The sequence below is a fragment of the Pyxicephalus adspersus genome, chromosome 11 (genome assembly GCF_032062135.1).
Source record: "Pyxicephalus adspersus chromosome 11, UCB_Pads_2.0, whole genome shotgun sequence".
NCBI classification, from domain to species: Eukaryota; Metazoa; Chordata; class Amphibia; order Anura; family Pyxicephalidae; genus Pyxicephalus; species Pyxicephalus adspersus.
Window position 1 is genome coordinate 53,870,341 of NC_092868.1, and position 27,338 is coordinate 53,897,678.

A 27,338-nucleotide genomic window follows, 5' to 3' on the forward strand; every position below is an offset into this window, starting at 1 on the left:
TTTATGAAAAACATTTATTAAAAAACATTTGTGTCATATTAATGCATTATGTGTTCACGCTGTCAAGGTTTAGCAGCACCCAGAGATGATTCCTGAATCTCTTGTCCTGGTATAGAATATTTGACCCTGTGATTCAAATTATTTGACCCTGCAATTCAACTATTTGAAGGGGTTCTGTGAATATTTACTTGTAGAAGTGATCAGGTTGTAAATTATACCAATGTGTGTCCACATTTTAGTAATTAGTTATAGTAACCATTGCAGCAAACTATACGTCTGTGCCTTCTCTCTCTTTTCTATCATGCAGGGACTTAGCTGGGAGCTGCCATCAGGAGGACTGAGGAAGATGTCAGAGGAAATGTCATTATGTAGCCACGCAGCAGCAAAAAGAGCATGGCTTCAATTATATTATTATAGGAAATGGAGGAGCTAAAATTCATGCGTGCATGTCTGGCAGATAGGGGAACATTTAGAAGAAGAAATTAAAAGAAACCGCTGGTTTTTATGACATTTAAAAAACAAGAATAAACACATATAAATGCCTGTACGGTCTTATGCAAATGAAAGCGTTTCTGGTGATCCTGGATGCTTTTTTTTGATAAAAGGAGGTTGTAGCTCATCCAAAATTGGGTCTGATTTATAAAAGTTCCCCAAGGCTAGAGAAAAAGGAAAAAAAAAAAATGAAGACTAATGGAGAACCTGGCAATCCTTTCTTTTCCAATCCTGGACCTGATCCATTCCTGGGATGGGCCAATATGTTATGAGCACATGTCAAACATATATACATATCTCAACTTGCATTGTATTCCTAAAGCTCAATTCTATATGCACCCAACTCAGGGCTCCAATGTCCTGGCTATACCAACGGGCTCACTCTCAGATCAGTAATGTAGAAAGCTTTCTCAACACAGATGTTCTAACAGTTGCGCATGGAATGTGGATTGATTTTTTTTTTGGTGCAGTGTGTTTGGTTTTTTGTTTCTTTTTACAAAAAAAAAAAAATGTTTACAGGAGTGAGCTTTTCTTTTGACATTAGCCACCTGGAATCTATTACTTGCCAATTCAATCTGCTTTTCTGAAATGTTAGTGTTAAGAAAAACAGAAAAAGTAGAACACTGATTCCAACTCACTGAGATCAGGATAGAACATTGCTTGGAAATAATCATTCAGCTTTTAAGCAATGTTAAAAAAAAAAAAAAAAAAAAAAAAAAAGGATGCTGGTCAGATGCAGGAGCCCATACATGTGTATAAGAATCCATTGTCCAGTATTTATGGCAACCAATTCACATGAGTTGTAAACAGCCCTAAATGGTTATCAAGATTTAAAAGAAATATATTGTTCTGAAACCATTACCTAATAACCAGCAGGTAAATTAAAATAATTGGCACCATTTTATTACCGTCTTTTCTTTTGTGCCCCTAGGTCTGCTAACCTCCCCCAGCTTTTGAAATGTCCCAATAGGGATCTCCATAATCTGTTCTGATTAATGGTAAGCAGTGGCTAAGGTTAGGAACCTTGTTTGGAAATAACTCATCAATGTGCTTTGAGCAATAGTGACAAAAAAAAGCACTGGTCAGAGGCAGGAGTCCATGTGTGTGTCCAGATCATTGGTTTTTAAGGCGAAGAATTGTTCAGGACTCCTCCTGTGCGGAACCAAATGTATCTCACCAACAAACAGACTTCTGTAAGTAACACATGTCCTGTAAGTCAAAAAATAAAATAAAAATTTAATCACAAATAAAGTGCACCTGTCATACATGCTAAACTTTCCGCAGTAAACATAACATGTATGAAGGCAATGTTACCATTACCGTCTATGCCTATTTTGCAGTTTCAGTAGAAACCTTGGTAGTGGGTTGCTATGATCCATTTGTATTTTCAAATATTTCAAGTATTGTCAATGTTGGAAATAGCATATGCCCGTAACCCTCCAGAGCGGATGAATGGCACCGCTTTATTCTAGACTGATAGAGGACAGTAACAACTAGCAATGACGCCACAAAACAAACACCAAACTTATAGCGTTTTTTTCATTTTCTCTATTTAATACAGTCTTCAGCTCGATGTGCAACTTGAAACAGTTCACAATACAGAACAAAGTCCTATAATACAGAAATGGTTGGTTGGGAGCAGGCGCAGGAGCCCGCGCAGCAGCCAGGGGCAGCACCAGTGATGGTCAGGCAGTGTCAGGATATTCAGGAGCACCAAGTGACACATTGCTCAGAGGGAGGTGATTGGGTTATTTACACGGGGTCAGTAGACAGTTCTGTACAGGTACATGGAGGTGAAAAGTATGTTTCCCGTCAGACTCAACACCAAAAGCCAACGAAGTGTCGTGCCTCCCCAACCTGCAGAGTAAAATTAAAGCAGGTCAGAGAGTGTAAATCTAAATTATTCAGTCTGAACTCTACTTATAACCTACTAATGCTTAACATTTTTGGAGGAGCAGCAAAGGTTCAATTCTCTATTAGGCCCCTGCAGCTGTCTTGGGCCCCTGAGTTAAGACCTCTTCACATCCCCAACCTCACCGTGACAGCCAGGCTCTGCTGTGAGATAAACGTGGTTACCAATATCTGGAGTCCATTCACTATAGAACCTAATAAAGATCAGAAATAAGAAATTAGAACCCAAAGTTGGAGGGTTTAGCTGTTTGCCAAGCCTTATATTTGAATAGGTAATAAGTAAAAAGAAAAGCAGCTCCTCTTCACTGGCTGCAGACATTCCGTCCATACCAACACAGGGTTCTCCCCAGGCCCTTTTGGCTGGGTGAACCACTCGGCACTTTTCAAAGAGTTTGGTCACAATACAGGGGCTACCACCCACCTACGAATTCTTCCCACTCAGCTTAAAAAAATTTCTGGGTTGAGCACTGCACCATCCACAAAAGTTAAAAGGATTACACAAACCGGTATTTTCCTCTTTTCAATTATTCATTGCCTGTATATTTCCGACAAGTCCCCCATTATTCCTCTAGTAATTCTAAGGGAATACTTTAGCTTTTTTTTCAGAAAAAAACTCTAAGACCCATGGGCCAAGCTTGAATATTCCCTATTATAAATCTATATACCGGGTGGACCTAATGTATATGGGGCCTAATATTGTATGTCAACTATCTATTGGAAATACCGACAAACAAGTAAAAGTATCCTTCTAGCCCTTTTAAACATTATATCTCAACCCGAGTTCAAAGTATTGGGAAATTTTAAGACTGATCTCCTCTAAGGATTTGATCTCCTCTTTTTTCTATTCTCTGGTTTCTTCACTATACCAATGTAATGTCTCCACATCCCGATGAAGCCTTTGTGCAAAACGCGTCAGAAATGAGACACCATTGACATCTATGATACATAATAATGTGCTTGGAAACCACTGTGATGTATTCTGGGCTTGATATCATTTAGAACAAAGCCCATTATGTCTGATATTTTTGTACCGTACACTCAAATTAAAAATGATTGTTCTTTTATCTAAGTTTGCACAACAAGCCTGCTTTTCTTCTTACTCTCATTACCTAACCTAATAAAGATGCGAATATAGGGGCAGTGCCAACACATTGCTTACATCATGAAGGGCTCGTGATACCAAACCTAGCCGTTCCTCCAAAGGAATATACAGAGAATGGTCTCTCAGCAGAGTCACCTCTTACAGAAATCAGGAGGTCTCCCCACAGGGGTCAAAGATAACACTAAAGGCCTTAGCAAGGAATAAAACCCATACTCTCCTTAATCAAAAACGGTAATATTCAAAAAATATTCATAATATTCATTTTCCACCTACTTTTAATCTAAGAATTTCAAATGCAAAAAATATGTACCTATGCAACAGCATCCATGTATTACCAACAAGCAAGTAAAAGATGGAATCTGTTCCTATATGAACAAATAACTAGCAACCCAAGTCAGAGGGATGCCATGAGAGGTTTTTACTCACTTTTCCAGCTAGATGGGGAGTCCAGGAAAGCAGTGGTTGTATCCACCTGGCAGCCTGAAGAATTCGAGGAGTCGTTCTCTTTTCTGGGTGTCGTGTTACTACAATCACTCCTGGTTTCAGACATCATCTTTTTATGATCTGCAAAACAAAACCAATACTTGTTTATACACAACTACAGCAAATTAACCCAAACTGTGCTGGTAATTCTACACAAAAGCCACTCCAACCCATGCTGGATATTCTGCACTGCACCCATCATAGCCTGGGGTAGATATTCTACACCAAATCCTCTCCAAATTGTACTGCATATTCTACATCAAACCTACCATATCCTGTTCTATACATACTAAACGCCACCAACAACCCCACCCACTACCACCACCAACCTCCTCTAAAGTTTGACAGGCTTTGGCATGAAAAACTCTTTTCATTTGTATTTATTGGCCTGTCTGCCCAGCTTAACAAATACTACAAAATAGTTTGGTCTTGCTTCTATTCCACTCATATATTTTCCTGACTTAAGAAGATTAGGTCATTAAAATATGAATGCAAAAAAATGCAGAATGCAAAAACTACAATCTGTCACTTTAAAACGGCAACCACAATTTAATAATGAAGACATACGCTTATCAAAAATACATAGAAATAGATTTACATGCATTGGAGGGGTCTGGTAACTCACTAAAACTCTTTGTCATGAAGTTTGTGAACTCCAAAGGACATAAGCTGCTGTCGGGGTAGACGTCTTCAAAGTTGGGACGTGTTTTGTCAAACTGGGTGGGAGAGAAGCTCAGTTTCTGCCCCGTCAAATTTAAGCGAGCCGGGCTAATCAGGGGACGTCGGTGAAGCATTGATCCACAGCTGGATGTGGCTGAACCGGCCACAGATGGAGTAGGTGATGGTAGAGGGGACGAGGCGTAACTTCCTGATAATAGGGAATAATAATCTGAAAAGACAAAACAAACATTATAGAACAAGAGAAAAAAACAAACAAAGCAGTGCATGTTCTGTCCCCCCATGTACCAGCCTGTCCCGCAGAAACTGTCCTATCACCTCTAGTATTATGCCAATCCATGTTTTCCTGGCCCTTGTTGTCTTACGTTTAGATCTGACATTTTGTTTGATTGCAGATTTTGACAGCCATGATCAAGCATGATTTGCTTTCACATAAAAATGCTGCAAGGACCACTAACAGCAGATGGAGCTTTTAGAATATTGATGTAGATATATTCTAGAAGCTGAGCCTGTATGATACAGTTACATGAAAGAGGACTCTGCCTCTTATACAAAGAAGATCAGACTCGGAATCAGAATATCACATGACCACAGATTTAGGCAGGGTGTTTCCTTTCTATGGTAGTAATTAGAGGGGGGTGGGAGCAGCGGCACAAAGAGGCTTTAAATAAAAACCTCTCACTGCCGATAATTACCATGTCATATCTCACCTGACCCTGGAGACTCCTTGTATGTAGACGCACGAGATGCTGGGCGGCTGCCACTGAACAGGTACCCTGAATCTAAAAGGAATAAGAGGGTAAAGCAAGAAATTAGAAATCCGCAACCTCAATCAATAGTTCCTATTAAACAAAGAAAAAAAATTAGCAACTAACATTTTCAAAAGGAAAAACGCAAAGTCTCCCATAGTTTCTGACTTGACAAGTTTCCATGTGACAAAATTCAACTGTATGAATACAAGAAAGGTAAGGAAATTTTAATTCCCTCTATATCATTATAAAACAAAACAGCAAGTGATTGAACATTTTATTTTGTGGGTATTAGCCACTGCTATATTATATTTGGGGGCCCTACACGCTAGTATAATGAGCCAAATCAAAGCCGGCTATATAGCTGCAGACAGGAAACACAATCAGGGATGTATGCAGTTTTTAGCTGCCTTGTAGCAGTCTATCCCAATTTCCTGCATAAGGGCACAGAGCACATACATGGAATTCCACAAAAGTAAGCGGCATACCAGCCTTGGGAAGGGGACAAGCAATAGCAGATTTGCAAGCGAAAATTAAAAAAAAAAATCTATTCAGGAAACAGAGGAGTGACCAGAGTAGTAAAATTACTACTAGATGTTCCACATGCTAGATTGCTTAAAAAACAAATGGAACTTTTTTTCCATGTAACAAAGGAGCTGCTGAAGTCACTCTTTTTATTGGGTCCCTGCTGGTCACAACGCATCAATGCCACCTACACACATTGCAATTATTGAAGGCTAAGGCTCATAAAGGGATGAAGGGGAAAGGATAAGCATTATCATTAAACAGGATTTATATATAGCCAACATATTATGCGGCGCTGTACAATAAATAGGGATGGTACATTAAATAGAGGTTTTAGGATGCATTAAGCAAGCTCTCATTGCTTTCTGTCCTTGTTCAGACTTCCTATGGCATGCCATGGGAGGACAGAACATGGAAACTAACACTCAAATCTGTGCACAAGAGGATGGAGAGGATTCTACAACTCTGACCCTGCTCCCTATGAGATCTTTACCAAATGCCTAGAATGTTTATTTATTAGGCAGAGCTACAGGTATCTATGAATTGTATTTTCTGGAGTTAAACAATGTTTGCCCTTCTAATGTCTATAATGATTTTGCAAGACAATAACATAGCTTTAATATTTGAGAAAAGGCTGTTAATTTGTGGCTGTAATCAGGACAGATGTGTTAGGTACTAAAGAATGTCTGCACTGGCAATACATCTTCAACCAAGGAGGATGGCAGAGGACTGCTAAAGACAGGACCGTTTACAGCAGTAATTGCAATAACTTACCTGTTCGGGTAAGGGTTGGGATGGTTCCAAGAGAGAGGGCTCTGTTCAAGCGTCCGGGCAAGGAAGATGATGAGGCTTTGCGTTGCGAGCGACTGGACTGCTGATTCAGCAACTGCAGAAGCCCAGGTGGAGTAGACACCCATGCAGATGACAGGTCCGGAAGAACAACCCCATTATCCAAGCCTCCGAATGCAGAGGTGGTGTCACCAGAAGCATACCTGTAGAAGGAATAAGGCATCTGAACGACTGTCACATGACAAGTACACAAATTACTAGAATGGGGAAAAACAGACAGTGCTCATGTAAGGATTTAAAGTGTACCTAACCTCTGCCTTTTGTTTTGTTTTTTAACTGCATGTTCATGTGATTGGCTACATATACCTATGCTTTGTCTCCGACATCCCATTCCTGATATATTCCCACCTACTGTGTCTACAGGCAAGAAATTGGGAGTATCAGAGGATACAGAAACAGACTGGACAAAAAACGTTTTAAAGTCCAACATCGTGTATAAAAATCTATTATGGCCCTTTGTAAAGATACATATTGGTGTTTCTGCCTCATCAAAAATTTTTACAAAGTATTGCTATAGTAACTATCAGACATTTTAAAATTTTTTGCAATTGCAAAGTGGAAAGATGTAAAGATTATATTCACTGTGAAATATATGAAAAGGCGTGTATATAGCTGGCTTTGCTGCCAAATGCATGGGTTCAGAGCCACTCAATGATGGCATAGCACAACTACAAGTGAAATCAATACACAGCTCCAATACTTCACCCTCACACTACCAACCTGAAGTCTATACCTTCCTACTGCTGTATTCTTCTCTATACTGTCATGCCTTGTCTACAATAAACTATTTTTCAAAAAATTGAGTTGAACCATTTGAGATGGAGACCATGTTATGCAAGTGTTCTCAAAATGGCATTATTGTACTTATGAAAATGAGAACTTTGTTGAGAATTTTTTTTTGCCTGCTGTTAGCACTCTTTTTTTCTGTATTGTATTTATATTGAAGATATGTCTCAATAAAAAACCATTAATAAAAAAAAAAAAAAAACTACATGTGTTCAAAAGCAGAAAGCTGCAGGTAATCTTTTTTGCTTGCAATCTGCATTAGGACACACAACCTTTGCACTGTTCCACAAACAGCGCCATTGAGGTACACAAGGACCTACTAGGAGTCAAACGCACAGGTACACCAGCCGGAAACGAGATATAGAGTGAGATACCATCACTGTGTTCATGTAGAAATAAACATATATGCAACCTTTTCTCCATCCATGTCCCCATAAGAAATAAACTAGCACTGAAAGTTTGGTTTTGGGTGATGTTTGCATTAATTTTTTTGACACTGGGGGGCACTGAATTAACAAGAAATGAAGGAAGCAGTGCCAAGGATTCATAACACAACACTGTGCTCAAAGATTAGCTCTCCAAGCCACCACATCCTTGTCCAGCACCTGTCCCAAGCAGCTGGGTTCAGCTCCGCAGAACCATCTCAAATCACTTAGGACGGAGTGTCTGCCCAATTTTTTCAACACTGAAAGCCTTGATAAAAAGCAGACACTTGTAGCAGCTGTCCTGTAGCTTAATGTCCCTTAGCGAGCGACACCAGAAAACCGAGAACCTCTCTTCACAGCAGCTGAGAGAGCTGGGGCAGAACTGAAGCAAGCCTGGCTGTAGGACAGATCCATATGCTAGTCTGGACAAACTGAAAAAATTAATGCTTTGTTTGGCTATTGAAGTAATGACAAGGCTTTCTTCTTCTTTAAACCCTAAAGTATTAGTCAGGAAAGCATGCATTTTTGTATTTTCTGCATGCCCCGGTCACTTTTAAACCGTAGTAAAAGTGATAGGTGTACCTTCTCTATCTCAGTAAAAATTAATAAAAAGACCTTGTGCCCTTACAACTTCACCCAATAGTATGAAAAAACTGAAATTAATTACTGGCCTTCACCACTTAATTTAAAGCCCAATTAAACCCAAAATTGAACAAGGCAAGTTCTAATGGCAATAAGGTTGATAGGGTAATACGAACTGTGTAAAGAAGCAAAGTGTTGGTCCAAATACAGTTACCAGCCTAAGCGTGGTTGCAACTGTATTACAGCTTTTTCCTCTCTTTTCTGAATTCACCCAATGAGAGGGTCAATCAGGGGTGATTATGCAAAACCCAAAATAGTGACAATAGTTTACATTTCTCAGCTTTATTAGAACCGGGTGTCTTTATGAGGAAGGGCAGAACTAAGTTGCAGGGAGTAAAGGCGAGGATTTGTGGAAATGCAGAAACTAAAATGCTCTGAAAGTCTGGGCCATGTACATTCACATCTATACAGTGGTGTTTTTATTTTGTAAGGACAATATTTATAATTTACACATAATTAACATAATTAAAGAATTTGCCTTTTGTTGAATTTTGGGTTAAGTTAGGCTTTAAGTCCTGGATAGAAAAGGAGATTCTGCAGCTATGGATTATGGCCCATTGAACGGCAAGCTAAATCTGGAGATACACTAAAGGAGACCAGAAAGGGAAAAATTGTGGTTCTAATCCCTAAATTAAAAAAAAAAAAAAAAAAAAATGGAAACACATGCAATTTAAATATTCTAACATTTATTCATAGGAAACTGCGCACCAAGAATTCAGTGGTTATACACGCAGTGAACAGCGACTTAACTCATGACAGGAACGCGTGTTTGGTGAAAATTTAAATATGCACAGGGTGGTCGGGTTTGATGGGTTTTGCTCCATTCAGAAACAACCCCCTTTCTCCCACACAAGTCTATGTACAGGGTGAGGAAATGGGAATGCAAACACAGCTTGAAGCAGGTCAAAAGCACCTGAAATGTTTTCTGAATATATCAGAAGGGTCTTAAACTGCCGTCAAAAGGTATTTGCCCATCAAACAATGACCTCTCTGCATTTGGAATGTAGCAAAATCTACAAGGTGGGAAGGAAGGCACTGCAGCAGATTAAACCAAGACCTAACAGAAGGATCACAGCTAAAATTGTTGTGAACAAACCTCACAAGCTATGATTTCCTGCAGCAAACTTATCATGCAAGGACATATTGGAGAGATCTGCAGCAAATGAACCACAGAATACTGCTTGCAAGGTAATACAACTGCACACATTTTGAGCAATTAAGAGGCGAGCTATCTAGCAATTTCAAATTTCGATGTTCAGTATTATGTGAGGTGATCCTTATATTTGGTCTTTATCCACATTCCCCCCAAATGTCAGCGGCTACGTCCATGGAGTAAGACTGAGGCATGCTGTATGAAAGCATTGCTACTGGAGTCAGTCAGTTTTGTTGAACAAGCTTGGAGGGCTTTTATTTAAATAAAATCAAAAGCAGTTGCCAATACAAGCAGTACATACATAATAAGGAAAGAAATGGGTACAGTATGATAGAAGCAGGAGCATGACATAAAAAATGGCAGCCAGACAGGTACATGGGAGAGCAAACACAACAAGGCAACATGGAGCCTAAAGACTGGTCACAAAGGGGTTTATGCAAAAATCTGTGCATTCACTTATCAAGTATACAGATCTATTTACTTTTTTAAAGTGTGCAATATTATAATGTTATTGAATCCTACTCCCAACATGCAGCATTGTGCGTTACGGTAAAGTAGACATTTAATAAATCCTAGTTGTCCAGCTTTATATATATTCGATAAGTCTGACACTTTAGCTGGTATCCAGGGCTAATATGTTACCTGAAGTCTCACAGCTGTATCCTTGGCAAATATTTTGTTTTGTTTGGCATTGGACTCTTGCAATGCCCAACAGAACAATATATTTGCAGAAGGCTCTCCACCCTTCAGGGTTTTATACTTACCAAGCAAAACTCCCTCATTTCCTCCCAACCACAGCTTTTATTCTAGGTTCTGGAGCTGATGTTTAGACAAGGGGTGTCACTGTTCCCATCTACGTAACAAAGTTTCACCCTGGTGATTGGCAGGCTCCAATTAGAGCATGGTCACATTGGAGAGGACACATGCACCTCCATACATACTCCATTAATGAAGGCTCTGGCAGTGCACAGAAGCAGCACAACCCATTAATTTAAACTATCTACGAGTAGGGTAGGCTATCTGCCTATTCAGGACTAAGTGACAACGTCTGCAAAATGAAAATTGCTTTAAAATTTGGGGGAAAAAAAATAGTTCTGGCAGTCTAAAAAGCAAAAACTAACAAAGGGCCAGAGGGTAGGTAAACGTAAGACTGAGCATTCAGATACTCAAATAAAGCCCTGGAGATATCTATCATACTTTAGGAAATCTATACAAATTTAAGAGAGCAAATAGCTTGCAGCCCCATGACAGTTACTAACGAATACAAAGGTCTGCTTTGTAAATCTGTGCATGCACATTAAACAGTCCAAACATCTTTTGATGCAGAGTTGCAGTGGAGATTGTAAGTGGAAACCACATAAAAAGAAGGTGACTTATAACCCTACACCTATCTAGAATCAAGCAGAAAAAAAATAAGCCTGCTGGATTTTTAAATTTGATGCTACAGATATAAAGTGGCACATGTAAGTATTGGGGTTTCTGGTTTTGGATGTGCCTGGAAATGGCCCAAACTTTTACAGGTTATCTTACACCTCAGGTTGGCGTAAGTCCCAATTAACCAAAACATCAAAGTTCTATTTGGGGTGAAGGTTTGCTAATATAGCATCTGGATTCTGGAGAGATCTATAGGCACCAGCAAGTATTTGCACCATAATCTTGATTACTTATCACATACATTACAGGCAAGCTTTCAAAGGAAACATGCACTGATAGAAGTATGGAGGATAGCATTGCGGACTTTCTGCGCATGCTCATAACTCAGCCGCCTTTTAATTCATTTCCACTATTCAGAAACCCAAAAAAGCATACAGCGTGCTTATCAAGCAGTTAAGCCAATGAAGCAGCCTGAAAGGACATTAAAAGGTGTTTGTCAATGGCAACCAACATATTTCTCTCAATTCAGCTTTCATTTAAGCATGAACATGCACCAATGTGAGACTAATAAAACCAAACCATTCAATACATGGAACTTATGGGCATGAATGAGTGTGGCAGCCTTGTCTGTATTATGGAACAAGAATATCTCATTCACTATGAAGTTGCATAATGCTGCAATGCATGAAATGGTTTGAAAATATGATATAGGCTTGCATTACAAAAGGAGAGCAATCTTGTAGAGTTTTACTATTGGTGATGAACACTGATATAAGAGGTGAGTTCTATTGTGATGGAGATGATGGATGTATGAAAATAGTTTGATCAGAACAGCAACTGGAGGAGTCATGCTGCTCTGAGTAAAATATATATATATATATATATTTGGAGGGTATTTGGCATCCACTGTACACTCAACAGGAAAAGGGAAAAAAAGGTTTGGATAGGGCCATAAGTATTTATGTTGCTGCAGATTTGCAGCCCTTTATTTGAGATCCAGGCCACGAGTGTAAGGAATGGGTATGCCAGGCACTTTATTCCGTTTGCAGGCCATGAATTGAGGTTCTGGTAATGATAATAAAAAGGAACCTGTACTTGAAACACGGGGAGGTTGGAGCCTGAAGCCAGGTGGCTCAGACTGCAGTGTTCTCCCCAGAACCATTTAGCTGGGTGCACCACCCAGCTGTTTTTGGGTGGTTACTGATGAGCTGGGTCACAATTCAGGGGCCACCACCCACCTACAATTTCTTCCTAAAAATAATTTCTGGGTTGAGCACTGGACAGGATGTAGCCTGTATGCTGGACAGGTCTCCCAAAATTTAGGTCTGCGCGGCCAACAGCTCTGAATTGTGTTAGAGCAAAGGGCTAAATTTTGTTTTTTTTTTTCATCATGCATTGATGACACTGATCTCCTGTGAGGAAAAAGGAACATACTATTGCTGTCTTGCCAGTAGAAAGAATAGCCTACCAGAACAGAGTTGGGGAGAATCCTAAGTCATCATGGAACGGTGAATAAATTAGCCAAAAGGCTCAACCTACAAGAACAAAACTGTATGGACTTGATCTTTTTTAGGATGTTCTGTGAAGGTGCTTTGTGTCACCAGGCCCAAACAGCTGGGATCTCTACTGTTTGGTGAAAGACTAGAATTTGAAGGTTAGAGAAGACAGGCATTCAATTTATATCTTGTAGTGTTATACTCCATGTACCTGTCCTTTGCTGTAAAGCATGGAAAAATGTGTGCGCATTAGCGCAACCAAGAATCAAAGAGATATGGAAACAAATGCAAATTAAACAATTATCACCCTTATGCTCATGCTTTAATCTACCATGTGTACCATGGATAAATAAAATGATTAAATAATTAGGTATAAATAACACCACAAATATTAAGAATCACTTATCTATTATAATATATGCTATACCTACCTCAATATTAGATAATACACTTTGTGCTATTTGGACTCATGAAAAATTGTGCTTATAGCATACAAAAACCAAATACAAATTAGAGTCTACGTGTTGTAGCTCCCTGATGCACCAAAGCTTGTAGAACACTTAGTCAGTAGGTGCTGTGGTCCATATATCTGAACCCATTGCATTGTGGTGTACTACAATTTCCAGCATACACAATACAGCATCCTGAAATCTACAAATCTGCAACACTGAGCTACACCTGAGCATGCCGTCTGCAGGTGAAGCCCAAGTGTCAGGAAAGGCAGATGCAGATATTCTGTGTCTGCAGTTGTCAATGCAGCAAAAAAAAAAATAAAAACAAAAAACACAGTGATGCTTAGCCAAAAAAGAGCTATTTGTTTCATTTGTGTACAAGGGGATATAAAATATTGCTATATTAATTGAGCTTAACAAATAATACTTAATTTTTTAATGAGGGGGCTCACATTTAATTGGGATTATTCTAGCATCTACAAGATCACATTGCAATTACCTTGGAAAATTACAAAGCCTATATTTAGGATCTGATCATAATAAAATGTATTTTTTTTTAAAAACTGCTTATTAAAAGATATTGAAAGCATTTCTAGACAAAAAGTTATGCAGGAGCCAAGCAGCTGGCACATTCGTGTGTTCCAGCCTTGAACATGCCAATGCATGTGGTCAAAAACTTCTCTGACCAAACCAGAAAATCCAGTTTGATGAGGACTTGTAGTGTATACAGAAAAAGTAAAACTGTACACTAACCTTCAAAAGATCAAAAAAGCCTTTTATCCTGCCACAGGCTTGGTGTAATGTCCCTACTATGGTGTGGGATCTCTGCACATTGGTCCAAAACTCCCCCCAGGTTATATAATAGAAGACACAGCAAGGGAAGCAAAACTAAGGCTATGTACACATGTGCAATAATTGTCATTGCAAAGGATCTTTCACAATCCTTTCCAATGACAAAAGACTGCACGATGCATGAATGAGCCCTGTACATACAGCCCCATTCTGCTCTATGGAGAGGGGGAAAAACAACAGTGCAGCGGGATGCCGCTCCTTCTCACCCCTCACGATCGCTCGTCGCCCATTGTGCGTGGACCCGCAAGGATGGTCGTTCGGAAGATGGACGACGAGCACGGTACACACAAGGACCAGAACTATTGCATGTGTGTACGTAGCCTAAGTGACTGAGCTGACAATGCCAACAGGAATTCTTGTTTCTGAAATTAACTTTAAGCTTAATTGTGTAGTGTTTGTCAAGATCAGTTTTTCTCAACCTTCTTAACATGGGGGAAACCTTGAAATAATTTCCAGGTCTTCAGGGAACCCCTTCTATAATTACTCTATGCACAGCTCACGGTACACTAGAGTTTTTGGTCAGATGGAAGAATGCCTCTTACACTGCTGGGTAGTGGGAAGAATATCACCATTCAGATTGCTAAAAATATAATTAGTGTCAGAGGTAACCGACCTGAGAAGCACAATTTGCTCAAGGAACCCCTAGCAACCTCTGGAGGAACCCTAGTTGAGAAAACTGATCTGAACTATATGTCTACTTGAAAAAAAAAGGGTTTGTATTGTTAAGGTGAAACATACTGAACACAACACTCCTTGGCAAACCTAATATTAAAAAGAACACAGATAAATGTCAAATTATTCCAGCTTAATTACCCCATTATAGGTAAGAAAGTGAGGTTTCAAACCTCATAGCAAAATACAAAAAAAAAAAATACACTATCACATCTCCTACATATATAAAAAAAAAGTGATTTACAGTAAAAATCACGATTCTAAATTATTAATCCTCTGTGATTAAAATATAACTGCTTATAGGATCAACTGGTTAGGCCGAAATAGATGTGCTTCCATCTATGAAGAGACTTTCCGGTGTACATGTAGTTTACATAAGCTGCTTCTAAGATGCAGCACAGGTGCAACATGCATCTTAGGTTTTTCTCTCTGGGATCCCCAAAAGCCACACAACTCCAATTTGCTTGAAAATGAGACCTACTGGTCACACAGGTCACCCGTAATCTAGGGCAGCGGTCGCCAACCGATGGTCCACGGCTCTGGCTGAGCTGTTGACTATGGGCGCTTCTGAAGCCTTAGATTAATGAGCACCAAAAGGTTGGCGACCACTTGTCTAGGGTCCAATAGCAGGAGTTTAATTTTTGCACCTGTGCAAAGTAATGTAAACACTGCACGGCTGGGGTGTTGGAGCTGCTGGGGTCCAAGAGAAATCGCATGGAATGACACCTGTAGTTTGCTTTTAAATCCTGGGACAGTTTACAAGTGTTTAAGAAGTTTCCCCAAAGTTTTAAAAGCTTTTATAAAGAAATTAAAAAAGTTAAAACCCATTAGGGTTTTCCTGCTGCCTGTGTTCATTAAAGATCTCCCCCCTTACTTTTTGTTCTGGCAGTAAAATGTGGTGATAACTACAGGTACACTTTTTAACAGGATTATAACTTTCTTTTTATAGTTTCTGTGCTGGACTAGGTCTTTCTCTTTCCTCAAAGAATTTTTTTTTAACGTTCTGCAGTCCTTGAATATGAGTTGTGCTTTGGGTTCAAAAGCATCTGACATGCAGTGTTATATTCCGGGTCAGCGGTAATAAACCATATGAACTAGAGACATTTAAAAAAAAAAAAAAAAAAAAAAGTTATTAAAAAGATATTACAAAAAGGCAACATAATTGACAAAAACGAGGTCATATGAAGGTGGGCAAACCCTTTAAGGTGAACACCAATGTTTCCTGACAGGGTTCTCCCGTTAAGGGGTGTTCTTTTACTGGCTATAGCCAATAAGAAGAGACCAAGCTGTGTCAAGAACTAACCCCAACATAAAACCAAAGATGGCACAGAAGAGTTTAGCTCCTTCCAATACTGAACAGCACAGAGATGACTGGAGGACAGAGATGGACGGGAGAAAAGAGAGGACAGATGTACAATGAACAGCTGACAGTGGGAAGAGTGACTTTCAGGTCCCAGGGTTCACTGTTCTTGCTCTGACCTTCGTGGCCGCTGTCTCCTCTGACTTGTTGCTTTCCTTGTGGCCACCGCAGAAGCAAAACCGACCAGGCAGCACAAGGTGGTTGCACTGAGTTTTGCAGTGTCGAGCCAGCTTGGCGATTCGCTCAGAAGATAGGTTTCTGCTACATAGATGCCCGTCACCAAGGTCCACAAGAAGGAAGCAAAAGCATCAACCCGCCGCATCCTTAAAGAAATAAAGATTCATTAGATCTCATATCTACATGAAAAAAAAAAAAAAAAAAACTATAAAAAATAGGCTTGAAGCTAAAATCAAAGCCTGACATATACTATGTACAGAAAGTCATACAGGTTGTCACACTTAAGAGTGCAAAAACCTTACCTTGCAAAAGGCAAGGGAAAAGGGCTGAGTTTAGGGCAAAAAGACAAAGGTATTACATTTTTTAATTTGGTTGTGCTTCATATGGTAATGATACAAACCATAGGAGCAAGTCAATTATTACTGTCATACTAGATAACACGTCTGGTTGCTGCTCTATTTCTGCACATCAACACACCTATATTTTATTTAAAAAATAAATTTGTAAGAGTACAAATATTTACCTGATTCGACCAGCTAAAACCATGGCAAAGACACAAGTGAAGAGACCAAGGACCACTAATTCAATTTGATGGTTTTGCCCAAAGTGCCAGGCGTCGTTGATGCTCTCCAGGGTATTCTCAGGGAGAAGATCGAGGACTCCCTCCCAAAAAGTGGGCTGCCTCGTATCAGGCTCAGAGGTGTTCCTGTTCTGTGACTCAAAGCTGGACGTTTTTGTCAAGGATGGAGGGAACAGATCTCTGGAACCCAACCAGGCCACAGATACAAGAAACATGCAGCTAAGAAATGCCAGAAAGCGAAGAATAATGACTGGCAGAGGAACCCGCATCCACGACCCACTGGTAAAACTCTGAAAGAGACCGAATAAGATATAAAATTACCAACATGTATTTCAACAAAGTGAAGAGGTTCCATACACAGATCTAATATTATGAAGAAAGGGCATTTTATCTTAAACAGTGCTGCTTTTGTATTATGTATTATGGTGCACTAGCTTTTGGGAGACAATAGGTTATTATTGCAAAATTGGGTTAACTAGCTAGAGAAATTGCCTGTCCACTAGGCGATAAACATTTCAAACAGTTAAAATTGGACGATCTATCCAAGTATGACTTGCTGATCTGTGGCATATCCATCAGATCTGCAATATAAAGCAATCACACTCTGCAACCCACATATGCAGTTTGCTAAGCTGCAGCAATCTTCTTTTTTATTCAGTGATCATTCAGAGGAGGTGTCAAACTTATTTATAACAAGGTTTTCAATATTTAATAATAGGAAACATTTTTCTTCTTCCTACCTGTACATAACTTTTGTCCATCTCCCTTCTTTTCAGCTGTTGGTTCAGCATAATCGCCCTTAGCTGCCGGTTTTGGTGTTTGATATAAAATTCAACAGCAGTCTGGCATGGCCGGCAAAGTTTGTACATCTGTTCCAAGTGGTGTTTGTATACCTCGATCTCCTCGTCATATCGATCCTGTGAGCAACAGAGAAATTAGCCAAGCTTCTCATGTCTAATCACAGCCAACCTTTACTGCACACAATGGAATTAAAGGGGGAAAAACTCCTGGACAGCCCTGCTGCACAAACCACCCAAATAAAATACAATTTGGATTACACAATTTCCAGGTGCAGGGAATCCAAAACGCTATGTTCGCAGAAGTCGAAAACAGGATTAAGAGCAGCTTTATTAAAAAACACATGGTTATTTTCATAGATAAGCGCAACAAATTGTTGCAAATATATGCAGATATCATGGTTTCATTATACTGTGCATGTGTGTGGTTTACCCACCTCTACAAGTTTTAAGAAAACACTCCAGTAATAGGTACTACAGATACAGGTTTTTGAACAATCAAAATCTGCCCTGGCACATTACACAGTGTTAGGATTAGGGTAACCTTAGTTAGCAGTTTACTGAAAGATGCTCCTGCAACTTATAAGGACTAAGCATTTATCAGCTTCCCAGAAAAAGTCCAGTTTAATGTGGGAAACTATTCCACAACCTGGATAAATCAAACCTTTCAAAAGATACTTCACAAATAAAGCGTTGAATACACAGGAAAAAGGAAATAAACTGCCCCTCCCCTCCCCTTCACTACTTTTTCCACCATCCATCCTTCCTTCTTTTTCCTACCCCTCTCTTCCCTAGTTAAGTCCAACACACTATCACACCCCATACTTTGCTGCTCTAGAAAACATAGTTTGCACATAGATTGTGTTAAGGGGTGTCCATAGCCATTTAGGGATCCTGTCCTCTTCACCTTTGAGTGACTAAACATGTTTTTACGTTTTGATTTAGGTGTGATGTTCCCCTAAGTCTGCTTCTATAGAATCTGTACGTACCTCTTCTCTGGGAGCGAAGGATGCCAGCTGTTTGATCTTGGTGTTCTGGTTATTGAAGCATTTCTTACACAGCAGGAGCTGACAGTTCACCCATTGCTGTGGTTTTGTGACCTCGGCGATTGTTCTACCATTGGACACTGGGTGGTTGAGGTGTTCACTGTGTTGTGCAGGTATAGGTTTATTGTAGTCACCATTCTATAAAGAATAACAACATGAAATAGTTAAAATCAGCAAAAAAGAACAATGCAAATCAAGCATGTCTGTAAATACCACCCATCACTCCCCTCACCTCAATAATAAATAAAAGCCTTTCCAGAAACCTAAATAAGATCCCTACATGTCTAAAAATAAGGCCAGATGAAAGCACTGGTTGGTATCATAATTCCTTTGTTGTCCCTTTTCCTCCATTGCATGGCTTGTCAAAGCAATCAGGCAAGGCAAGAAAAATTACAATACAGTTATAGCCATTGTGGACACTATCAGCAAAACCTGAATTAAAGCAATACAGATTTGCCCTGCATAAATCAACATCTACAAAAGGCAAAACTAACAAAAAAACACAATTACAAAGGTGACCTGTCACCGGCATCTTACCTCCTGAAATCCATTGTACTGTTCACAGTTTGGGCAGTCCCAGCAGTTCCGATTGCCATAGGGCACTACTGTGTTTTGGTTACAAAACCAGCAATTCACGCTCACATGCGTTGGGCGTTTCCTAAAAAAAAAAAAAAGGAAAGCAGAATAAAAACAGAGTTGCTATACGACCAAAAGAAAAACTTCTTAATGTTTTCCCTTAACTCCTGCAAAAAGCAACAGATTCAAATCCAAACATCAAAAGAGGATCAACAACGAAACAAGTTGCATGGCTTGCAATGATACAGCAAACTCACAGCCATGCATGCAAAAGTGCCCACACTCGGGCAATCAGTATCAATTTCATATTTGTGTTTTTTTTTTTTAGCAACGTCCTTTATAAAAAAACAATGTCAGACAAAAAGAAGACCGAAAACATTTAATATGTTTCCTTTTATGGAATTACTGCACAGGAATGGAGCTGTCCTCTGGAAATTATAGATCACAAATAAAATAACCTTTATTTATAGAGGTTTGATATGTCAGAACTTTGTAATGTGGCCCAGGATCAGCAAGTCTGCTTACAGCTCTGGCAAATTAATTTAATTTGTATTAATTTGGTTTGTTTCGACAACGGTTAGATCCAGTGACATAGATGCCACACAACCAGCATATTATAAATAAGTAGGCCAACATAAATTACTAATGGCAGACAACACAAGTACAGACCGATGGGACAATGATGTGCCGAATGGTCAAGAAGCAAGAATAATCTGGAAAAATGGGGCAAGAAATTAAGGAAACAGGAAAAAAAGCACCGATTAAAGAAACTGGAATGGCCAATAAAGTCAGGCTGTGCAAACAACGCTGCACCAGAAAATCTCTTGGCCGGAACCAATCAATGAAGGCAGAGGTAAAGCATTGGAGGAATCATGCAATTTCTGTCTGCTTGTTCCTTGTGGTAATTTTAATGTTTGCTAAGAAGGGTTTAATACTGCCGTTTTACTTTCCCTAGGTCACCAGGACCGAATGGGAAAAATCCACTGTTGATGGAACAAGGCGACAGCAAGCAACCCAGAGAAACTTGCAAAGACAGCTAACTTTCACCTTACTTTGATGAGTTTTCCACTAAAGCTACGTATACACATCAAAATTTTCTCGCCCTGGCGTGTGTACAGCCCAGGTCGTTCATCGTCCGTGGATCCGTCCTGGCGGATCCTCGGACGATGAACGATGAGCGATCCTAATGCAAGGGAAGGGGGAGAGCACGCAGCAGGGTGCCCCCTCGTTAAAGATCCTTTCCAACGACAAGAATTGCACGTGTGTATGCGGCTTTACATGTGGATCTGCCTGTGAAACGGAGAGGTAGGGACACAGAAAGCAATATAAAACAAATAGAAAGGTGTAAACAAATACATGAAAAAACACTAAAGCGGATTTGTATTTAACTTTCCATAGCTATCCTTGTCATTTCTGCTACTTTATGCTCTCTACTTTCTTTCTCTAGATTTTGGACCAGAATATTGGTGTGTGTGGAAGAGTATCAGGAGCTTGCAGCATGCAGAACCTGCAACCTGTATTCCACTCTGAACAGTACTTTTGATGCCCTCATGACAAATGCAGATTAAAGTATACCATAATTTTGTAAATGGTCAGCTTTAAAAGGAACTTCAGATGCATTAACACCCATTCTTCCTTTACAAAGCAGACCTTGTAAGACTTAAAATCTTTTAAATCTTACCCAGCCCAGGCAGACATGAGAACCATATGAACACACAGCAATAAAATTAAAATTATCAGGTTGGATCAACATGACACTACAGGTTACATGCTCAAACCTGTCAAGATGCAGACTTGCACAGCAAAACAATTTTCCTTGCTTTGGCACATAGTTTGGAAAAATTTCCTGATTCCCATATTGCCAACATAGCTCCAATGGTGAGAAAATGTCTTTGTCAATTTACTTGGGCCCCACAGATCTCCCGGATTTCTACAACACAAGTTCTGCAGTGGCTTGGAGGAAAGCAGAAGAAATCCGAGATGTGAGAGACCCAGGAGATTGACACTTCCGGACATTGGAAAAAGCAAGTATTTACCTTCTTGTATGTAATAAGGCTTTTTATATTTTTATGGAGGCGTAAAATAAACTTTGCTAGGCAAAGGAACTAGTTCACATTAATGTAAAATTTCTCAACAGCATCTACTTACCATCTTCGGAGCAGAACTGTGTATGCCAGGGGTGGCAAACAGGTAGATGGCAAAGGCAATGCAAGTAGATTGCAGAATCCTGCCTTTCAAAATAAAATCAACCGCACACAGGAGTTATTAACGGTAGATCATTTTGACTTGGTCATTTTAAAAGTGACTGGCAACCCAAAAAAGTGTGGGCACCCCTGGTGTACGCTATGAGCTGCAGGAATCATAACATACGCAAAACTATCGAATGCCCATCTGACAGTGCCAACTGGACCAGTGCTGTCACAAGGAGTGATTCAACTTGCAGCAAATTTGACTTCTCTTCCAAGACCCCCTGCCTTGTGCCATGTCATAGACCTAAGCATCTGAGGCGATCCAATCACTGTGCTAGTCCAGCTCCTCCCTTTACCTTCCTATGAACTTTTTATGAAGCTGCTCAGGAAGGAATAAAGGGAAATATCAAAGGGTCACATGAGTGACAGCAACAAGTCTCCTGGGGAAGCAGGTATTGCACCGAAAAAAAAGAATGCCCCAGCAACAGTCTGATGTGTTTTGAATGTCTGCACAAAAGGAATGCAAACTGCATGAAAGTCCCTGCATTAATACAGAAATTACATTGGCTAAAACCTTCATGAAATATCGGACCACATCAACAGTCCCACCCACTGACCAAGAGAAGAAAGCACACACTGAAAGTGCCCTAAATGATCATTGATTGATTTGGTTTTTGTTGAAGTAGATTTACCCCATGAATATTTTTTGGGGTCCTTTACCTATTAGCTCCCAGTTTTATCCCTTTAGGTCTTATTTCCCCTGGTGCAGCAGAATTGACTTTACTGCTGCTGTACATTTAAAGGACAAATAAATCCATTGGGGTGCTTAGGATCCTTTTACATTAAATGCAACCGGTGGGCAGGACCGGTGCAGAGATGTCAATATCAAAGCATCTGAAAAGTTCTAATTAATGAGGGAAATGTTTTAGAGATTGTATGAGAAAAAAAAGATGAGATTAAGAAGCAAATCATTACTTTTGGACAGATTATCTATTATTATGAATACTGCATTCAAACTTATCCATCCATCCCACCGCTGATCTTCTGCTGCATCTTTTTGTAGTTCTATTCATTGGGTTCCATCTCACCTTAGAATTAAATTCAAGCTCCTGTGCTTTGCCTTTAAATCCCTCCACAGTTCTTGTCCGACTTACCTTTCTGACCTGATAGAAAAATACCCCCTAGCCGCTCTCTTCTCTCCTCCAATGACCTACTAATGACTTCCTCACTCATAACCCCATCACACGCATGGCTCCAAGACTTTTCTAGAGCTGCCCCGACTATCTGAAATAGTCTTCCTCGTCCTATTCGGCTTGCTTCTACTTTCTGCTCCTTTAAAAGAGCCCTCAAAACCCAACGGTTTAACCTGGCCCACCAGTCTTCTCCTGTCTCTTAAAACCCTCACTACTTCCCACCATTCCATATCCCCCTCATATTGTGTGATATTTCCCCCACCTCCTAGATTGTAAGCTCTTCAGGGCAGGGTTCTCTCCTCCTCCTGTGTCACTGTCTGTATCTGTCATTTGCGACCCCTATTTAACGTACAGCACTGCCTAATATGTTGGCGCTAAATAAATCCTGTTTATTAATAATAGTGGTCACATGACCACAGCTCTATTGCTATTTCAATATGTATTTATGATATATATATATCATACATATATCATGTACTTTCCTATCCACTTGGCTATCTAATGGTCTTTCATAGGATGTCATGGCTGACATGAAACTTATGATGAGAAATTACAACTTGCAAGGAGTTACAAATATACAGCAGGGCTTGAAATGACCCCAGCAGGGAAGAAACCTTGAACCTGTCATTATACAATCTTTGAAGGAGCAATCTGGAAAAAATGGGCCAACCAGTTCTGGTTTTGACTGGGTCAACATTTTAAGCTATTGAAAGCAGAAAGCCAGGCATCCAGCATTTGCAGGAGGTCACTGTACAAAGTAATAGATCACATCATTTCTCTCTAGGAATTTTACTGTTAAGCATTTTTGCAAATTGCAGCTTTCTGAAGCAATACTATATGTGCATTTTTTTATATATGGGTGAATGGCAACATTTTCAGTATTTCACAGAAATCAATGACCCGAGAATGACTAAATATGCCTGATGAGAGTTCTACTCCCCCAGCCGGAGGGTTCGAGGTCCTCCAACACAGATTTAGCATTAGTTTCCAAGACAAATGCACGGCAGCAACTGTTATTGCTGGAAAGAGCCGGACAGATGCAAGACACAAAGAGGCTTTGTCACACTGTCCCCAATTCCTATCCAAGTCACTGAGCATTAGTGTCAGGAAGATCCGGAGGAAAATATTCTGTGTGAGAGATGCAGAACTCTTACAGATCCAACACAGACCCGGAGAAGAAACTTTCCAAATTCGAAGAGCTTGCTCCAAAAATAAAAGGAAGCCAGAACAATGCGGTTTGGATCAGCACACGTCAACCTCCCTTCCCATACAAACTAGTCCTAGGGCAGGTTAACAATATTATTAAAGTTTCACTTCTAGGTCGGTCATGATTGCGGAGAAGGGCAGGCGATGTCCCATCTACAAAAATGCGTCTTACCTGTCTGATCGCTCCGGGTCGCTAGCAAAAGCTGAGCTGCGCATGTGCACTACATATCTCCCCTCCTATTGTGTGTTAATTCCCCCACCTCTTAGATTGTAAGCTCTTCGGGGCAGAGTCCTCTCCTCCTCCTGTATCACTGTCTGTATCGGTCTGTCATTTGCAACCTCTATTTATTGTACAGCGCTGCGTAATATGTTGGTGCTATATAAATCCTGTTTGTTATTAATAATAATAGTAAGCAGCATCAGCTTTGGTTAGCAGGAAAACCCTGCATTTCTGGCTTCCCTACGTGAGCGTAACGTCACCCTGGCACAGTCAATGGTTGAAGATAATCCAGAAAAAGAAGAGAAGTAAGATGGCGAGGTCCAGCGATTGGGCGAGGGCAGGTTCTGCTTTACATCCGCTGTTGGTGCACTGGGGCGCCTTTATTTTAATACACTATGGTCCTGAAATGGGGTCAGATTGGTTTGGCCACAAGTGCATTGGTATCCCATTCAAACAGAATAGGCGGCAATAGTGCAATGTATGTTGCATGGGTTCATGCACAAATGCAAACCTGGCCATACACGTTGTTTGTTTTTGGAAAGCAGCCGGAGTAGAAAAGCCTGACCATGCTTTGAAAATGCCTTGGCTTTATATCAATAAACCTCTAGAAGTTGCTAGGGGTTCCTTGAGCAATTTGTCCCTCTAAGGTTAGATTATCTGACAATGATCTTCATAGCTATCTGTAAGAATGAAATTCTTCCCAATGGCCAACAATACAAAAGGAATTGTTCCTACTGATAGTATATATGCGGTTCCCTGAAGACAAGAAAGTAATTTCCTTGTGTTAAAAAATATATATGTGTGGAAGCAGTGGCCTCTTTGCAGAGATCCAACATTCCCTATAGAGCTAGACTCAAGCTATCTACCCATGCCAGATTTAAACCGTCAGGTGAGAATCTAATAGGTCTACAGTGGTCACATGACATTAATGACAGAGAAGGACCACAGTACAAATCAATGGAGAAGGTGAGCACTCCCTTCTCCATAAAACAGATTAGCGTTGTGTATTATTATTTTTTTTAGAGGATTTATATAGCGCCAACATATTATAAAGCGCTGTACATTAAATAGGGGTTGCAAATGACAGACAGATACAGACAGTGACACAGGAGCAGAGGACCCTGCCCCAAAGAGCTTACAATCTAGTATACTGCCTTATCCAAGCATTGTGATGGAAAATTCTACCTTTGATATCTAAGCTGCACTCTGTAGATGTACAAAGGTTCCTCAATAAACTCTGCTGCTGTAAAACAAGGAGGAAGCATACAAATACAGAACTGGACTGTGATTGGGTGTAAAAGATTCTGCCCTCAGCCATACTGTATACAACATAGCTTACCAATTTGTTTCCTTGTAATAATTTTTGATGGCGCTGTAACAGGACCAGGAACTAATTTTCCAGCCTTTATTCAGCGCCGGCCACCTACACGCTGTATGAAAGCCGCACACACAATACAAACCTCCACCGAGCTGTAAAATGCTGCAACTGCACAATCAGCTCACGTGATCAGCGCCAATATAAAGCTGCAGGGCAGACAATTCTGCATTCATTATACCAGCATGGCACCCGCATAGGACAGAACAACCACTACAACGGGGCTTCAGCAGAATAATAAAATATATAATGGATTATAATGGAGGGGAAATTATGAGTGCGGACAGAACCGGAAGACAAAATATCCAAGTTTACATCACTGACCTCAATCCACCCATTGTCATTTACAGCTGCTGAACCTGTCAGGGGGCCAGACAGCAATAATCATCATCAAATCCCCCCCCCTGCACTGGAGGAGGGCAATAGACCCACAAGTAACACCAAACACACCCTCCTCTCCTACAAACCCCTTACACTGTGATCTCTCTAGACTCTTTTAGCGGGGCGCACCACCCGGAACTTTTCAGTAACCACCCGTCTGTTTACAGAAAATAAAGGGAATTCTACTCACCTACAGCTTCTTTCCACCCAGCCATAACAGTCTCCCTTGTGGCCCTAAAAATACCCCCCCCAAAAGGCCACAAAATTGCAATAACTCTTAGCACCCCCACCAAGGACCCAAGCATGCCATAACCCTGCGCACCCTGGGAAAGCCACAACTCTACATATATCACAATATTCACCATGGCAATCCCTCGACAGCCTCAAGTAAGGGCAACACACCCACAAAACACTAAGCACCCCTTGCTCTACTGAACCCCAAAAATGTCATAACATTCAATAACCCCCAAACCACAGGGACCTCACGGGAAAAGCCCCAGCATTCCCCCATCGTGACCTCCCAGGAAAAGTAGCCCCGGCATGACCCCCCAGGAAAAGTCAAAACACCCCTCCCCTGTGCCCCCAGGAATGTCACCCCCCTCCCCCATACATTAATGGCCCCCAGTGCCACCATAACACACAAAGACCCCAGAGGACCCCAATAACACCCCTACCCCCCCTACACCACAGACCACTGTTCTGCCCTTCTTCTGCACTCCCCCTCCCCCACTTACTGCCCCATTGGTTGCCCCGGCCCTGTCAGTAACAGCAGCGACCCCTTCCCCCCTCCATTAATAACAAAGGCTTCCCTCCCCCCACTCACCCTCTGAACAGGCGGTATAGGAGGAGTCCGGTGAGGCCGGTGGCCCCGGTAGCAGCGGCGGCCCATCCGGCCAGCGGCACGCGGCTGACTTCCTCCATGCGGTTCGGGGCGGCGGGCGACGCTCGATGGCCAGCCCGGCGCGAACTCACGGCTTACTGTACGGAGCGCAGCAGCCAATCCGAGCGCGGATCTCCGAACCCGGGCTGCAGACCACGCCTCTCTGCCAATCAGGGCGTCCGGGGAATGCCTGGAGGGGCGGGGCCGCAGCTTGGCGCACACGTGGGCGGCTCCGGGGGCGTCAGGGAGTCGTGAAAGGCCGAGATCGTGCGGGGGGAGGGGGATGACTCACGGGGGGTCGTGCTCGGGATTTGGGAACTCTTCCAGCTGGTCTTCCCCGCCAATGAGGCTGCTAATAGGTACAGCGGGCACCGCGAGGGGACACCGGAGAGATCAATCAATGCATAGCAAGGAAATAAAGCGGACCTGTCATGGCAGAATGAAAAAGCGCAGAAATATGAATCTGTTATATGGATTCACCAACTGCATGGGATTCCCATTCTGAATGGAATGCTTTGACTTTATGCAATGAACATCATTATAAATAGTAGTACATCAGGACTGAGCATTACAGACCGCTTTTTTTCCGATTGGTTAGCGCTCCTGAAGATTTAACCTTTACCTCCCCCACCATGCAAAAAAAAAAAATCTGCCATTTCTCTGCAAACTTCTATATGGTACGTCTGGGGGGGGCTTGTTGTTCTTATTGTGTGGTGG

General features: G+C 41.0%; 1 protein-coding gene and 1 long non-coding RNA gene across 5 annotated transcripts; one reads left to right on the top strand and one right to left on the bottom strand.

Moving 5' to 3' along the window:
* TMEM201 (transmembrane protein 201) lies at positions 1-26,744 on the bottom strand. Of its 4 annotated transcripts, none has more exons than XM_072427338.1 (11): positions 26,565-26,744; positions 19,139-19,259; positions 18,545-18,739; positions 17,499-17,675; positions 16,702-17,048; positions 16,121-16,324; positions 6,715-6,932; positions 5,377-5,448; positions 4,587-4,877; positions 3,932-4,069; positions 1-1,701 (listed from the first exon to the last, which is right to left on the bottom strand). In XM_072427338.1, exons 1-11 carry the CDS (start codon positions 26,660-26,662, stop codon positions 1,616-1,618), a joined length of 1,947 nt encoding a protein of 648 aa, XP_072283439.1. In that variant the 5' UTR covers positions 26,663-26,744; the 3' UTR covers positions 1-1,615. The 4 variants fall into 4 exon arrangements, with proteins under 4 accessions (XP_072283439.1, XP_072283438.1, XP_072283441.1 ...); XM_072427337.1 differs by lacking the exon at positions 1-1,701 and adding an exon at positions 2,026-2,349 and having other exon boundaries at positions 26,565-26,740; XM_072427340.1 differs by lacking the exon at positions 1-1,701 and adding an exon at positions 2,026-2,349 and having other exon boundaries at positions 4,614-4,877; positions 26,565-26,737.
* LOC140341516 (uncharacterized) lies at positions 4,875-7,351 on the top strand. The gene is made up of 2 exons (XR_011922896.1): positions 4,875-5,631; positions 7,153-7,351. It is a non-coding gene; the product is annotated as an uncharacterized lncRNA (long non-coding RNA).
* Positions 26,745-27,338: the final 594 nt, after the last annotated feature.